The sequence below is a fragment of the Embiotoca jacksoni genome, unplaced genomic scaffold, assembly GCF_022577435.1.
Source record: "Embiotoca jacksoni isolate LCO1_2020_lvr unplaced genomic scaffold, fEmbJac1.0.p SCAF_3, whole genome shotgun sequence".
Taxonomy (NCBI): Eukaryota; Metazoa; Chordata; class Actinopteri; family Embiotocidae; genus Embiotoca; species Embiotoca jacksoni.
In genome coordinates this window covers 24,994,224-25,011,723 of record NW_027185381.1, presented here as the reverse complement: position 1 = coordinate 25,011,723, position 17,500 = coordinate 24,994,224, and the positions used below count along the sequence as shown (strand labels likewise).

Below are 17,500 nucleotides of genomic sequence, written 5' to 3'. Positions count from 1 at the left end.
TCTCGGTCCCGATTCGGGAAAAATGGACGAAGCGGTAGAAGTTTGGTAGAACCTTTTTTTGGTCACTTTGCCAAAGTCTGCCGTCTTAAGTGGCCGAGGAACGACTCCGGCGCCGGCAACCAGCTCCGTGTAGCGCCGGAAAACGCTGCCTCGGCATTTTCACGTGAACATTCGTCTGCATGCCGTACGATATGTAGCCCGGTTATTTTCTGATATGATGGTTGTTGTTTTTTTTCCTTGGTGGCAATACCAAGAGGAGAACCGCAAGTTGTTATTGACAGCAGTGGCAACAGCGACCGAAAGAACGACTGTGGGAACGTCAAAGGATTCAATTCATCTCTACAAATAACAGTTTACCTCAACGATCGAAGCGTGAAATAAAACCGCGCCCGACCCAGATCTCCGTTTCACTTGTTTTAAATATACTGTCACGCCGAGCTCTTTAGTAACTTCCCAGGACTTCCCGTCGCCCGTATCCTGTAGATGGTATCTGGTGTCTGCTTGTTTTACCGCGAACACCTGCTTTGAGGACAGGATGGGGGGAAGACGGTGCCGTAAAGAGGTCGGCGGTGTATGACTGAGTCTTTTGTCTCCGCTCGCGGAGGCCCGACCTCGTCACCGAGTTGTCGAATGGACATACATGTCGGTTAAACAAGAGGCCCGACGAGTCCCCGTGAAGGCGTTCGCTCGCGGTGCCGTCGAGAGGAGGCGTGAATATTCTTCCTCGCGCTCTTCCTCCTCCTCCTCTTCTCGTCGCAGACGTTTGACCTTAAGCCGGTTTGTCCTCACTCGGAGTCTGTTTGATGACGTAGGGCCTTTTTTTTTTTTTTTTCCACTCGAGTATCTTGATTAAATCGCTCATCGTGGCGTCGTTAAAGTTTCGGACAAATACAGCGGAGCACATGTCCGGGGAAAAATCGGCCTCATCTGCAAAAAGTTACTTAGTACGATACTGAATGATTAGTTTATTAATATAGTAGCTGCGTGATATTAAATTAATGGCCAACAACATGCAATCGTGGTAAATTTGAGGGTTTACCTCATTCTTTTTTAAACTGTGTTTGGTATTAATATAAAGTAGATATATCTCGTAGTTTGGGACTCTTCAGGCCAAACAGTCACTTTGGAGCATACAAACGTCGTGGGGGACCATTTACATTTTCTTTGACTGTAAAAATGAAATAAATCAAAATCACTTTATTTATTTACTTTTAGTAAACAAAGCCTCCCTCCGAGATACTGCATTCACACATCGGGTCCCTTTGGAGGTGAACCTCCCGGCGTCACAACGGAGCACCTCTGTGCCGAAACGTGGCGTTGAAAGCAGAAAGGGCTGAGTAACCGAGCCCGGCCGGTGCGTCTTTTGCTGAGTCACAGCAAAGGAAGCGTTTTTTTTTGGTGTGTTTTTTTTTTTCTTCTTCTTCTCCGCGGTGCTCTCTGAGTGCGTCTCTCTCTCTCTCTCCGGTTTCCTTTCGTCTCCTTACGGTGTAATTGAATTTAAATTATGCATGGTGCGTGATGTCTGCTGGAGCGCAGTGAGCGGCGGTCGCTCTCTTAGTGCGGGTTCGTGTGTCTTCGGGTGCAGTATACATGTGTGTGTACTAATACGCAGAAAGTACACTTGTGCATGCGGTACTGGAGCTGGTTACTTTAACAGGCCCCGATTGTGTGTGTGCTTGTGTGTGTGTGTGTGTGTGTGTGTGTGTGTGTGTGTGTGTGTGTGTGTGTGTGTGTGTGTGTGTGTGTGTGTGTGTGTGTGTGTGTGAACTCGCTCACACACAGCCTCTAAGAAACGGAGGCAACCTGAGCCCCGTTCACCTGACTGATGTTACCTGGCTAACACTTTCCCATTACTGTACCAGCCGCTCAATAGACTCTACATGACTTGTGTGTGTGTGTGTGTGTGTGTGTGTGTGTGTGTGTGTGTGTGTGTGTGTGTGTGTGTGTGTGAGCGTGTTACGAATGGAAACTACATTTAATTTGGCAATTTTGTGCGACAGGAGAGAGGAAAAAATATATATATCACGCTCCACATCGGTGGCAAATTTTTTTGGGGGGCCAGTTGTGTGTGTGTGTGTGTGGTGGAGGGGGGGGGGGGGGGTCATTCGGCTGATGACTGTCAGGTCTTAACACGTCAAGAGCGTCTCCGCGATCCCCGGATGATACTATCTTCATTGTTTTTCTCAGGTTGAGGGGGATGTTATGACAGATGTGTAGTCGATAAGGAACATAACATATTAATATTCAGGTGTGTTTGTAAAAAAAAAAAAAATCATTCGTGTATCAAATCGTTGGTATTTTTTCCCGGAGACTGGATCACGTCTTTGTTTTTTTGTTGTTGTTTTTTTTTGAGTACCTGAAATTCCTCACAAATCGTTGTACACCTTTTTTGTAAATCCTATATTTCATGTGGAGATTCTTTAATACGCATTTGGGACCTTTTTTTTCTTTTTTTTCTAAATCCTCTCCATGAAACTGGGCTTCCTTGATCAGTGTAGCAGCACTGAGATATTTACTCCTCTGGTTGCCTGCGATTACCATCAAAACTGGTGAATTCTCATTTTAATATTTAGCGAAAGCCCTCGATGGTTTCACCTTACGTCCCCTTTGCGGTATTTCGTCCAAAAATACCGTGATATTTGATTTTGTAAATACCGCCCGGCTCTGATTTATCAAATTAAATCAGCAACAACAACAACAACAAAAATGTAGAAAACTAAAAACCCCTCTCCTTCCCGCATGTGTGAATCGAACCGCGCGTTGCGACAACGTGGAGATTGCGCCCCGTTTAGTTTTTCAGTTAAGTGCCCGTTTTCATGCATTAGTAGAAGGTAACTTGAGCGTGATGGATGTGATGGCGTCCAATGAAGGGAAGTGAACGGGTGACTGAAGGTAAACGCTCGCATGGAGGTTTGAGTTTCCAACTCAAAATGAAGGGAAACTACTTCACGCCAATGTGTGTGCGCACACACACACACACACACACACACACACACACACACACACACACACACACACACACACACACACACACCAAACAGGTCATTACCCATGCAGGTCCAGATCCAGTGATTGTGCGAGGGGTATTTTTTCCCTCGTTTAATAGTGCTTGTCTGTGGGTGGCGGAGGGAGGGGAGGGAGTGGGGTGAGGGGGGGGTATTAATCCCTCAACCCTTCGCTCTCTTGTTTTTTTGGGGTTTTTTGTTTGAGCTGTATGTTTTCATGTTTTGGTGCCACTCCGCTTCCTCGGGGGATTTTTTTTTTTCTTCCCCCCCGTTCTGTCGGACGCACCTTTGGTTTCTTTTTGGGGTTTTTTAAGGCTTTTCTTTTGCTTCCAAATTCGAAGTTCATTTAAAGGCTGCGCGCTGAATAGCTTTCAGGGGGTGGGGGGGTGGCCCCTACTTCGCCGGTTGCTTAACGGGGGGGGGGGGGGGGGCTCAGTGGGAACGTTTCAAATGGTTATAAAAGGCCGACTTGAACGTACGCTTCTATATAGTGTTGTTGGGGAATCGGTGTCAAGGAGCACCATTACCATGGTGTCAATCCTTCCCGCTGAATGACTTCCACAGACTCGTATTGTAAGCCGGGGGGGGGGGACCAGACGAATGGCAGAGGAGGGTGGTGGTGGGGGGGGGGGGGGGGTCGCAGTTGAATGGCCGGTTAGCGTCAGGTCGGGTCTGTCTCCAACCGCATGCGGCTAAAGCCACCGTAGCTAAACCTCCTCAGGCTAATCACTAAAGTCACTGAACACGCGCTGACTGGGAAAAAAACAAAAAACGCACGATCGGGCAAAAACGACGGCGACTCAATCAAAACGCGCAGTCGTGGAAAAAAAAAAGCACATTCGGGAGGTCCTGACAACTTTCTGTCAGTCTGGAGACATTTTAATACAAAGAAAACAGAAGCGCTGTTTTTAATGCCTTTACATAATCCAGAAATTGCGTCTCTCATCGAAGGAACAAGGGGACGGAGGCTTTTTCAGGCCCGTGAAGTGTTTGTGTGGGGAAAAAAAAAAATTTGGAAAGTCCCCCGAGGACAAGAAAACAGAAACGGGGAGGACGGGGAGGACGGGAGGACGGGAAGAACGGGAAGAACGGGAAGTACGGGGAGGACGGGAAGAACAGGGAGGACGTGCAGCGTCTGAAATATTTCAGAGCTTTTAATCTTGTTTTGATCCAGCATCTTCTTAAGAGTCCAGATTGCTGTTTTGTTTTTTTTTCCCTGCTGATGGAGTCGGTTATATAAAGAGGGCGTCTGCAGAAATGTTTGAGGTTTTATTTGGACTCGAGAACATTTTCTCGCCGAGTCGTCTTTTTTTTTTTTTTTTTTTTTGGCAGATGAGCAAAATGTCATTTGAGCCCCTGAGAATATGAAGTCGTGGTTCAGTTACGATTGGGAAACAAATGCGGGGGGGGGGGGGGGGGGGGGGGAACTCGCTGATTTGCTCAATGAAGGAAGAGGAATTCATAATGATTTAAAATGGTTTGAACACCAAGAAAACAGGGAAGTAAAGTCGCTTTACTTCAAATGGCCCATTTTGACTGTAATGTGTCTTTAACAAAAATGTCAGACAGAAATATCTCGACAACTGTCGGATGAATTGCGGTGAAACTTGGAACATATGTATTTACGATCTCTACGGGATTGTAATAACGTTGTTGTTTTTCTGACTTCTATCGAACATCGTTATCGTACTGAAAGTGTTTGCGTCGCAGCCCTGTGAGGCGAAAGGCGCGAACTACTTCGTCATTCATGACGTATGACTCTTTCTAGACGTCTAAATCTACCGAAGTTAAAGGCTGCTCGTTGTTTTTTTTGGCTTCTTTTGGATGTTTTTTTTTTCCTCGCTCAGATAATATGCCAGCTAAGTTATGTTCTCTCTCCTGTGTTCCTTCCTTCAGGGAGTTGTCCTCCAAACATCAGACCAGCGTCCCGTTCGGGAACGCCCGAGAGTCGAAGCTGATCTGATCAGGAAGGAAGGAAGGAAGGAAGGAAGGAAGGAAGGAAGAAGAACGTGTGATGAAACGACTGAAGGATAAAAATGCACTAAATTGTAGACGAGTACGTCTCAAAGGTCATCTGAGGTGAACCTGATTTTATTGATGACATTTGACGTGTGACAGTTTTTAGACCCGTTGATTGTTTTAAGCGACTCACACACACACACACACACACACACACACACACACACACACACACACACACACACAAACGAATGTAACCCAAATCTATTTTCATTTCTTCTCTGTTAACTTTTTCCAATTAGAGTGTTTTTTTTTTAAATTGTCTTCAATAGCCGGCACTAATAAAACATTGATACTCTTTTTTGAATGGTGACATGTTGGTTCTTGTTTTTTTGTGCACTTGTAATTAATTTATTTTTTTTTCAACCGGGCACTTTGATCCGTTTTTGTTTTTTTTTTGTTTTGCCTCGTCTTGTTTCGTCCGCGTCAAATCATCTGTGACGGATGTAATACGAGTCGTTCCATCTCATACTTAAGAGATAAGATAAGATAAGACTTTATTAATCCCACGGTGGGGACATTTAGACGTCACAGCAGCATAGAAACACAGTTGGGAAAAAAAATAAAGAAAAAATTACAAATACGTACACAATAAAATGAGGTAGATGAAGAGATTTTTTTTTTTTTTTTAAGAAAAAGTAAGACCGATGAGTAAATACACACAAAAAAATAAATAAAGACAACTTGAAGTAATTACATGGTGTTTTCTGAAGCCAAATGGAAAATGAAGATTGGGATATTTGCTCGAAAGCTCCAGAATTTCTCCAAAATACATTTTATGCTGCGATTTAAAAAAAAAAAAAAAAAATTCCCCCCACTTTGAACTTTGAACTTAACCGGGCGGATTGAGTTTGCTAAATGTAAACTTAAAAGAACACTTCCACGTGTTGCAAAACCTTGACGGTCACGAGTTGCATGAGAAGATCGATATCACCGTGTAAACAGGTTGCTGCTACGGTAACTTCCTGCACTTTTGTTGTCACCGTGCGTTTGCTAGGCAACCGACGGAGACATCGGGAAGTCACCGTGACCACGAATATATTCATCCAGAACATTCAAAAATCCCGCACGGATGTTGGCTGATAGCAGTCGATGTAAAAAAAAAAAATGTTTCTCTCCTATTTTTGTAGAAAAAATTGAAACGTATTTCCGTCTGTAATAAATTCTGTTGACATATTTTCAATTGACATTTTAGAGGAGCCACGGATCGCTGTCTGCCCCCCCCCCACCCCCCCAAGGTAACGACGGCGTTGACACTGGTTTAAAAACAAAACAAAAAAAACGCACCCCGTGTTGACCCCCGTTATTGCATCATATCCACAGCTGCCCCCCCGCCCCCTCTTGTTTCGTCACGACAGGAGAGCTTGATTTAGTGCCGGTATTATTAATGTCACGCTGGGACAGAGAAAAAAAAACATGGTTAACTGGATTTGCTGAAACAAACAAAAGAGCAGGTGAATGATAAAGTGGAGACGGATTATGTTGGGGGGGGGGGGGGGTTGCAATGTGTATATTTCTCCAGCTTTCTTCTTCCTGTAATTTATCTTTTTTTTTTTGTTGTTGTCGTTTGTTTTTTTGTTGTCTTTTCTTTTTCAGTGACCTATTAAAAGCTGTGGAATGCCATGGACCCTCCGACCTCGTCAAGGTTTGACCCGGTAGTTCAGGATCAAAGGCAAAAACTGCACAACCTGGCCAGAGAATGAGCATGCGGGGGAGGGTGGCGGGTGGGGGGGGGGGGGTGGACGGACAGAGAGGTCACATACCTGTGTTCACTTGGCCCGCACAGTTTCAGCGCGTCAAGGTCAAATCAGGGTTTATCCTAATTGCTGCAAAAACAACACCAAACGCATTTGTAGCATTTTTTTTAGTGTTATGTTTTTTCTTTTCCAGGAGGATTTGTCAGGAGAAATATGTTGTGGCTCTTGTGATGTGGAGGGAAACCAGAAAATTGCTGTTTGGGGTATGAAGGATGTGTTATTATTATTATTATTATTATTATTATTATTATTATTATTATTATAAGTGTAAGTTTGATTGTAAACATGAGGTTTTAAAAAACAGAAAAAGTGAGGTGACCCTTTAAACATTACTTTTACTTATTAACCTGGAGGCATAGATATATATACAATTCTTTTGTTACACTTTACGGTATGAATTAGCATGAATTCAATAAAAAATAAAATAAAAACTGGGCCACATTTTGGCTCCGTTCATTTACCTGCAGGTTGTTATGAATTTAGACGCAAAACACAATAACTCCGACATCATATTGAAGCCTCGAGTTGGGAATTTGGCCGTCGCCATCTTTGCTTCTCCCGAGCGGTTTGGAGCCGGTCGTGACCATATTTGGGCGAGCTCGATCTGATTGGAAAACCCGGCGATACTAATGTCCCCGCCCACCGATAGCCGTAAACCAGACTGCACCACAGGCCTGTCAATCAAACAGACACGCCGCACAAAAAAAACAAGACTTTTTGAAGCTTATTTTTGAATTGGCAACAGAATTATTTTCAGATGGACCTCCAGAAAAACAAATCTGGAAGAGTGAATTTAGCGAATGACATACAGAAAACTTTGATATGGAAAACCGGAGGCTTTTTTTTGGGAGCCACCCTCTAGTGGCCACTCGGTGGTATCGCAGTTTAAGGCTCTTCTGCGTCGCCCTCATTTATTTTCCGTCCCGGAAGCTACGAACACTTTTATATACAGTCTGTGCTTTTTTGCAGTTTTACCCTCATCGAACGGTAAAAATCAAACGTTCACCACTTCACTTTAAGGGCCACAAACAGCGATGATGTCGTGATTGCGTCATAATCATCGCTGATGATGTATAATGCTTTAATTCACGTGTTGTTGATGCAGGAGATCATGAATGAACGACTTTAACCTCGTGTTACTTCCTGACGATTTCACGAGGTATTTAACGCACAAAGTCCTGCATGAAATGACACTTTTTTTTTTTTGTCATTATAGTTCACTTTTTTTTTCCGCCCCAAGATATCCTTAGTTTTACTTCCCGCCGAAGGTTTCGGGCTGGATTCAGACGGACCTTCCAGCACGAAGAACATTTTAAACCATCTTCATTTCTGTTTATTGTTCGTTAACTGTCGTCTAGCGATTCGCTATCTCGTCAGTGAATTATGAACGTCTTGCACTAGGATGCGAGAGTAATTCAGAGAGAGTTTTAGAATCCGGAGCCGGACGGGAACCGGGAGGTTAATGATTGCCACCTGTTTCCTAACATCCTCTCCTGTCGAGCTAATCTACAATCGCATTCTTTCACTCCGGGGAGAAAGTGGAGGAGAAGTCCCTCCGAGTCGGGAGTGTCTCGGCATGAAACTCTGGCAAACAAACTGCCGCTTCGTAACCAAATGATAACCACATAAATAATCACTTTTAATTTGCATAAAAGATTCATTCAAGTGCCGACGTGACAAGACGCAGAAATACGGTTTCACAAGCGATAAAAACACCTTCTTGTTACGTAAAGCAACTGATGAATTCACACGGGATAGTTTCAATAAAATAAAAAAATCCAGTCTTCGAACTCACTTGGTTTTGAGTCGGTGCACACGTCATAACTTCAGAATAACTCGCAAGCTTGCTTCCAAAAAAAAATGCTGAATGATATGCGCAGGTTTTGCCATCCGGACGTCTTTTTCACGCTTATTTCAGTGAAACGATGTCAAACCCACGTTTTCCAACGGCGAACAGCAGCTGAAATCCTTTTGTCGGGCAAGAACGGGACAACGTTTCACTTTCAAAACTCCCGCAACCGCTCTCCTCAGTTCCCCAGACGTTTTACAGAGTGTTGTTGAAACAAGAGGTGACGCAACACCCGTCCCGACGCTGCCATCAAAATTCTAAATAAGCACATATTTTTCCATAAAACAAATAACATGTCTCGGTTTCAACGTTCGACGTGTCGTATTTGGTCCATTTGCGATTAAATATGGAGTTTATAGGATTCATCGCATTCTTTTTTTCATTCACATTTTTGCACAACATCCCAACGTTTTTTTGGGGGGAAATGGGGTTGCAGTTGTAATTGACTGAAGCTTTTATGGGCAATTTGTTTTATTATTTTGTATTATTACTCCGTCCAAACAAATGGTTGTGGAGCCTAAACTTGAGGCAGTGTAAAGCGAAAATTGACGATAGTGTGAAAATTATTTTCTGAATTTCTGATTTGACACAGGACACAAACGGTCAACACGTTTTGTTGACTAACGCCTAAACCGCACGTCACATTCAAAGGCTCTAAATCTACACGTTCCTACAATACAGCTGCTTGTATAAGCCCCGCCCACATCCGCCTTTAATTTGTTTTGTTTTTTAGCAAAGTTGCGAAATCCACTTTTTTCAAACGAGTCCCTTTTATAATTTTTTTAAATTTTTTTTTACTTTCAATCACTGAAAAAAATTGCGTCAAACAATAACTCAAACTCTGCGCTCATGTCCAAACGCGACAAGATTTTTTTTTTTTTTATCACGCAGACGCACGGAAAGTAAAATACCGAATAGTCGTTTTCATTTCAATCCGACTTAACGAGGGCAAAAAAAAAAGAAGACGACACACACTCATCTTCCATAAACACTGTGCAGGTATAATAGGAAGTGGCAGACAGGAAAGCGAAAAAGGCAGCATCTGTTTCCCTCCATTCATCTGTCGGTCGGGACGACGTTCGAGGCTGAACATCCTGCTCGCCCCGTCGCTCAGCACTTCGCCTCCCGTCCAGATGCGCTTCGCCAACGTCTTTAGCGTCATCGTCGGGGACGACCGGCGCTGGAAAATGAGCTCGGGGTTACTGACGACGACTTTTACTCGTCACATATTTCGTCGGACTCAAATCGAGAGCGCGAAAGTTTTTTTTTTTTTTCCCATGCACGTAGAGTAAGCGGTGTCGTTTACGTAATCATAGCCGCCAATCTGAGGCCCACCCGACCTCGACCCCGCCCCGCCCGCGTGATAGTGAGTTGGGGGAGGGGCTTGTTTTGCAACACCTGGGCTCGGTGGTTTCCAGGTCAAAGGTCGAGTCCTCTCCGGCATACGAGGAACATAATGACGTCAGATCGAATAGCCGTCAAACAGGTTCACGTCCTGGGCTTTTTCTTAACTTGTTCAGTTTCAGTCGGCCTTCGACGTTTAGATCCCGTAACGCAAGCAAAAACGTAAGCGGGGATTTATAGTCGCGTCGTTACGGTGACGCTTTTTCTTCAAATTCACAGGATAAAAAAAACCTGATTTGTTTTATTTATTTATTATCTGGAGTTTTATGGAGAGTTGGAAGCTTTTTACATCGGTTTTATTCAAGCAAATATAATTAATTAGGTTTAGCTGAGGGGGGGGGGGGACAATGTCTGGAGCTGAATGATAGACGGTGTGTGTGTGTGTGTGTGTGTGTGTGTGTGTGTGTGTGTGTGTGTGTGTGTGTGTGTGTGTGAGACGGAGCGTCAGGCATCATTACCTGTCTCTAATTCCAGTGGAAGATGATTGATAAGTTGTTGGCGCTCGCCTTTGATACCACCCACCTGTGGAAACAGTTTTTTGGAGCGCACGCACACACACGCACACACACACACACACACACACACACACACACGCACACACAGAGAGATCTGGTAAATATCATATTCTTTACTGTTTTTAAATTAACCTTGGCTCCAGCAGGACTGAGGAGCATGAGGTCAAGGCAGCTTCAGGCAGTGTGTGTGTGTGTGTGTGTGTGTGTGTGTGTGTGTGTGTGTGTGTGTGTGTGTATTTGTGTGTGTGTGTGTGTGTGTGTGTGTGTGTGTGTGTGTGTGTTGACTCCTGGCTGATGTTTAACCCACAGTTTACATTGCTGTGTTGGGTGGAGGCGCTCGTCTTCCTCCTCTGACCAACAACCTCAGCGACCTGATAAACACAGACGGGAAACAGACTTTTTTTGTGTATTTTTTGTTTGCTGTCTTTAGATTCAAAGACACAAACTGAATCAGCAGATATTAAAAAAAAAAAAAAAAAAACATTTTTTTTTTTTGGGGCCGCACGACGTCGGAAATGTCCGATGGGACGCCCGAGAGTCAGTAGGACCCTTTACGATGTGTCTGTGTTCGTAGTATCAGAAAAAGTGTGCTTGGTTTGGAAAATGTGCATATTTCTGACACAAATCGCAATTATGTGTTAACATTGTGTTCATTGCGTCGTTCGCCTTCCTCAGTAATCTACGTTTATGTCCAATATTTGCGTTCTGTGTAAAAGTACATGACAAAAATTTGTTTAAAAAAAAAAAAAAAAATGTTGATGTTAGAATTACTCGTACAAAAAAAATTTAAAAATGCTCACTCAGCAAAAATGCGCACTGATACCTGCGTAGCCGTGTATACGCACCATCTCTGGTGGGATGAAAAAACAAATCATGTTTCCCAAAAAACCCGATATTTTCTAAATTTAAGTCTTTGTAGTCTCCAGCCTTGCTGATAGTTTGGGGGATTTAAAAATGCTGACTTTGAACTATTTTCTGCTGAAGAAAAATCCTGCCAATATCAGGCAGATATCCCACAATCCAATGAAACTGAAACTCTCAGCGTTGACCCAAATGTAGAGTTAAAAAAGAAAAAAGAAACTGATTGGTGTTTCCGTGTTGTTCCCACTCTGCTTGTCCTGTCTGGAAAAATTAAAGACTAAAATAAGCGCGTGCACTTCCTTCCTGCGATCTCACCGGTGATGTCAGGACGACGCCAGATGTGCTGCTCTCGTACGCGATGCCAGTTTTTCCAAGTTTTTCTATCTGCTGTTTGTCCGACAGATGATGCTTCGTCCCCGTTTTATTCCCTCCGACCGTTTGAACTCCACAGCTGACATTTGTCGCTCCCAAATTTACAAACAGCTTTTTCCTTTGCTGGTTTTTAATGAACCGCGATCTTTTTTTTTCTTTTTTCAAGTCGCTGATATGTCGCACTTCTTAACTTTGCCTTGTACGAAACTCGGCCCCTGTCCCAAATCAGATGCTCACGACTTGTCAATCATGGAAATTGAGTGTCGTCGTGGCAACGGAGAAAGGGAGGAACCGCCCGTCCTCTATTTCAAATTGCAGCAATAGGGGGCATGAAAACACATTAATTAATTTTATTATTATGCTACTGTCTGTTTCAAGCATGTCATGTCAACATGTCAAGCTCGTCCCCCCCCCCCCCCACTACCACCACCACCGCTGCGTTTGAAAGGGGGCGTGTCTTCAGTGCCATCAGCTGTTTTTGCTTAATGACGATACAGCGACAGCATTCCGTTTCTTACTCCGTTAGTAAACACATAAATTTACTTTTAATTAGTTTAAATTGATAAATATGCATACGGGGGTTAAAAAAAAAAAAAAAAAAAAGGATTTGGTTCTTCGGTTTGCAATAATCATCCCGTCAAAATGACCACATCCCTTTCACCACAGTTGACTCGATTATTAAAGCCGAGTCATCGTCCTTCTACGAACTCCACAAACAGTTCTGACTGATTTAAGGTCACAAGCAGACTGAAGCCTGAAGAAGCGAATGAAGACGAATTGCAATTTATTCATTTTATGAAGTTATTTATTAAAAATGCAGATGAACCTTATTATTATGAATCTACATCTACCGCTGATCTTCCAACGGGCTCGTTTTTAATTCACAAAAATACCGACAGAACTCGTGTCATAAACCCTCGTCGTCTGTTGAGTTCAGGGGGTTTGGTTTTTAGTTGCTGGTTTTTTTTTAAACTGTGTTCCTCTGACTTCGCCAGCTTTGTCTGTCTGTCTGTCTGCCTGTCTGTCTGCCTGCCTGCCTGCCTGCCTGTCTGCCTGTCTGTCTGCCTGTCTGCCTGTCTGTCTGTCTGTCTGCCTGCCTGTCTGTCTGCCTGTCTGTCTGCCTGTCTGTCTGTCTGTCTGCCTGTCTGTCTGGCCCAGCAGCTTTTTTGGTGAAATATTGATCACCTCCCCGCCCTTCCCTGCTGGCGCTTCTCCTTAATTCACTGGCAGACGGTTGCAGGGAACGAATGATTGAAGTGAGCCGAATAAAAAAAAAAAAAAAAAGAGGACGAAACCGGCCGGTTCAGTTCGTAAAACCGTGGCGGAGGCCCACGACTCCTTCCTCCTCCTCCTCCTCCTCCTCCTGTAAATCACAGCATCTGGTTCCTCTTGTTTATCATCTGCGGTGACGCTCCTCGCCCTCTCGCAGTGGTTTTTTGTCCTCCCTTGTTTTTGATCTCTCGCCATCCATCTCTGCTTCTCCGGGGTAATGAGAGACCCGATCTGACGGGGCACTTTCAGGGAGCCGCGCTGGAACAATCCGATACGAAAGGCAATTGCGTTGAATTATATAATCGCGCGTGCGGATGAGGGCGCAACATTTTAAAGCTGCGCTCGGCAGGTTGTTTAGAAATGTTCCACCGGCTTGAGTTACGGTCCTCAGTTCTACCCCGACGAGGTCTCACTGTCCAGCTGAGGAGGGTGACAAATCAAAAAAAAGAGTCACGCCTCGATTTACTTATTTTCCTTCTTTCGGAAAAGCCACACAAGAAGGAAACCTCGGGTCTTTTTGTGTCGGCGGGGGGCTCGAAACAGGAAGCGGTTATCCGAGCTTAGCGTGACCGTGGGACGCGTCGGGAAACAGAACAAATTCAACCAGGTTGACTGGGTTTTAGACCAAGTTCTCGTCAGCTAGAGCGACACATCGGCCCATGAAGTCTGTGACTAGGCTCTTCTGGACAACAACAGAACGTATACAACTCCAGTTACATCATTTCTAGACCAGTATTTTCTTTATTTTCCCGTGTTTGTTTTGCTGTGCTGGAAAATTGAGACCGTTACATACAGGAAATCACAGGAGATGCAGAAAATACGCTTTCAGACCCTTGAAATTATCAAACTTGTTTGCGTTTATCAAAAATAGAACGGTTTTGTGTGGATTTAAAATCTATGCAGTACGAGTGTTTGTTGAAAAATGTCATCGTAATGTATTTAATTAAGATTTTGCTGTGTAGGTGTGTAATAATGTTGCTGCAGCATCTCCTGCATTTGAAAAACTATTGGGACTCTGATCATGGACAATACCGCGACATCATCGAACACATTCTCGCGCCGAGCAAGACACCGAAGTTCTGAACCGATAAATAAAACCACAAACTGAAAAACTGTGAGCCATAAATAAATCTTCTAAAAACCAGTGAGGAGTTCTCGGTAAAAGTCTCTATTTCAGTGTAAACACTAAATAAATAATCACGACATTGTGCACTATCATAGTTGTTTACAGCATTCTCATTACCGCAGTAATATTTTGGGGGAATTAGGCCAGTTGTTGCTTCTTGCATTAAAATAACGGGAAAACTTGGCAGCACCGACGACATTTCCTTTCAGATTTTGGTGCCGTTTTTGGATGAGATTATGTCACGTCGGTTTTATTCCCAGAGCCGCTGCAGCGGAGCTTAAAAACAGGAAACGTCCGCGACGGTTTTGGTGTCAGTCCGTGAAAATCAGAGAGCGTCACTCGGCGATGAGACGGGGAGGAAAGAAAAAGGAAACGGCGGTTTCTACATTTATAATCACCTCAGTAAACCAAGTGGAGCCAATGTTGTGTTCAATGTCAGTCAGGATGAACAAAGTCTCGATGTATTTCGGTCTCCTGACGTGACCGACTATCTGTGACGTGATGAACAGGGGATCAACAGTGTCAGGCATCGGGGAACATTTCCACAACAGGTAAACAAATGCATAAAAAAAACAACAACTCAACTGTCAATCCATCACTCTTTTTTTTTTTTTTTTACATTTCTGACGCAACGAATGTTGAGCTCAAATCATCTCTTCCCACAAAAGTCTGCTCACTTTTCCCCGTGACTGGTAAAGCTTGTTCTTATAATGTTGTTGCTCTTCCCAACCTCAGAAATGCACCGACGCCAACTGCTTGTTGGGAAGAAAGAAAAAAAAAAAATCTCAGAGAATTGCTGCTAGTTATTCATTTGCCCCGCAAGAAATAATTTTTAAAAAAAATGACGAGCTGGCAACATCAACTAAATGCAGAAGGTGTGCCTGTTCTTTGGTGTTGGCAAAAAAACACATTTATAATTTGAAATATTAGAAACCAACAACCAAACAAATCAAACACAACTTCTTTTACTTTATAAACGATGGCGTACAGTGAAGAGAATTTAATTGAGTGTTTTGTCATTCAGTCCCTCCGAGAATCGCGATCGCAATAATTGCATTCAAATTAAACCAATATTTGCAGTATTCGCAAGATCTCGCAAATTTGTAAAAAATTCCCAAGGTACGACGGGAGCTCTGCTGAAAGCGTTGCAGCAAAACGGTAATCAAAACTTGCTTCAAAACAAACATAACCTCTTAACGTACAGTCAGCAAGACTCTTCAACCTCTCGTCATCCAAACCAACCACATCGGTTCGCCGGGAAAAGAAATGGAAGCGAATGGAAAAATGTGGTGATATCAGGAGAACTAGGCCCGAGAGTTGGAAGATTGCAATTGTTTTGCACATACAGTATGTGTTGAATTATTATTATTATTTACAACAACAAAAAAAACATTTAAAGCAGACTAGAGCTAAAATATATCCATCCTTTTACTGGAAACACACAGCATTGATGTGCTCTGTAAGTGTGCAGTATGCTTATTACCACGTGTTTTATTAGGTAGTATTTTTCAAAAGATTTTTAAAAAAAAATGTTCCTTCATATTTTTGCCAATTTTACAGACAAAATAATCATGTAAATCTCTGCGAATGACGTCAGAATTTGTTAAGAAAAGCTGCTGCAAAGTTGCATATTTTGATTGTAACACGAACAAAAATCTTCACAAAACCCTGCAGAGACATTGGTTTTCATTCGATTTTTTTTTTTAACATGTTGAAACGGATTTAGTTTTTTCATTGTGGTATCTTGGTGCCATTTCTCAGGCCAACTGCTCTTTAGTTTGGCAGCCTTTTTTTTTTTTTAAATTTTAAATTTTTTTTGTGCATTCTCGTATATCTCACTAACAAATGTAGTTTGTTTTTTTTCCTCTTCCCTGTTAACAGATGATCTCGGAGCAGCAGCCCCGGAGCCGTAAAAGATTCTTTTCCCAGAGAATCGGCAGGAAGGAAGCGCCTTCGCGTTGAAGTGTTGTAAAACCTCCAAATTTACGCTATTTAAAAGAATATCTAACGCTGCCCTACTTTCCTTTTTGTTCGCCGGTCTCCGACAGCACAAGCCTGTTAACGCATGCGTCTCACAACCGTTGCCACGACACTGAAAATACAAATGTATGGTTATGCTCCCTTTCGTGCTGACCTCATCGGCCCCGGTCTTAATGCAGGTTGACGTGGCAGAACGGCAGCTCTGGCGCTACAAGCTGTTTCTGCTTCATTATTTATGATCCGAGTCTCCTGCTCAGCTGTCAGTGTTAGTGGGTTTTATAGAGGAAGTGGGTATGGACTCATTCTGCCCTGGGGTAAAAAAAAAACAACTAAAAAAAACCCTGTTTGAATAAATAATAGCGTTGACAAGTGTTATAAGTCATGAGCAAGTCATGAGCTAAGTGACTTGTTACTCCGGGGTCAGCGCTCTCTGTGAGCTACAATAAAAGGTTAATAATGGGGGTAGGGGGGGCGGGAGGGGGGGTGTAATGCATTGTGGTCACTGCCCCGAGCTACTGACTGACTGTCCCGCAGAAGCTTTTTTTCAGGATGCTGATTTTTATATATATATATATATATATATATATATATATTTTTTTTTTTTTTTTTTTTTTTTTTTTTTTTTAATTTTTTTTTTTTTTACAGCATACTGTGTCCACGCTACATCTTGTTTAAGACATGAATTAACCCCATGTTTACTTTTAATGTAAAAAGTCTACGTTGCTTTCTTACAGACTCTATCCCGCTGTTGACTCGCGTTCAGCTTTTTTCATGAAATACAAAGTTAATTGATTTTTTTGCCTCGAGTCATTATGGTGTCATTTGCCAAAGTTCCTCCTTCTTATTAGTTTTTCTGGCAGTTTATTTGAAAATAATTGCATCATTAATTAGAAATTAGCCCTCAAAAAGCAGGGTTTTTTTGAGGGCGTGTCCGTTTGATTGACAGGCCTGTGGTGCAGTCAGGTTTCCGCTATCGGTGGGCGGGGCTTAGGGTCCTCAGGTTTCCAATCAGATTGAGTCAGATCCACCGCTCGCTTCTCCCCCAGCTCGTCCAAATATGGTCACTTCCTGCTCCAAAATAGCGAAGATTGGCGACGGCCAAAACTCGGAAGGGGTGACGTCGCCGCTTGGTTTTTATCCATCCAGCCACCTCCGAGATAACTCCCTACGATGACTTCACCTCTTCTGCACTGTGTCAAACAGAACTCTGTCACATGACCTCCGTCGACTTTGCATGCACTATCTTTTTTTATTATATTTATTTATCATCATCACTCAGGATAATGACTTTTTTCTTGCTATCGTTTCACAGGCGGTCGACCAACAAGCCAACGTCTCGA

The 17,500-nt window shown here is 43.2% G+C and overlaps 1 protein-coding gene and 1 long non-coding RNA gene across 3 annotated transcripts in view; one reads left to right on the top strand and one right to left on the bottom strand.

Annotated features, from left to right (window-relative positions):
* Positions 1–6,735, top strand: part of LOC138206677 (uncharacterized) — a 42,994-nt gene extending 36,259 nt beyond the window's left edge. The window contains exons 7-8 of one of the 2 annotated variants that reach the window (XM_069163541.1): positions 4,902–5,084; positions 6,621–6,735. In XM_069163541.1, the coding sequence (XP_069019642.1) occupies positions 4,902–5,039 (138 nt within the window). In that variant the 3' untranslated portion in view covers positions 5,040–5,084; positions 6,621–6,735. Of the gene's footprint in view, positions 1–4,901; positions 5,382–6,620 lie in introns of those variants that run through there. The other variant, XM_069163540.1, reaches the window with a different exon arrangement.
* Positions 6,736–8,591: 1,856 nt separating this feature from the next.
* The window catches only part of LOC138206353 (uncharacterized), a 12,879-nt gene continuing 3,970 nt past the window's right edge, over positions 8,592–17,500 (bottom strand). The window contains exons 2-3 of the long non-coding RNA XR_011178938.1: positions 10,493–10,556; positions 8,592–9,810 (exon numbers count right to left, since the gene is read on the bottom strand). This is a non-coding gene — a long non-coding RNA (uncharacterized lncRNA). The remainder of the gene's footprint in view (positions 9,811–10,492; positions 10,557–17,500) is intronic.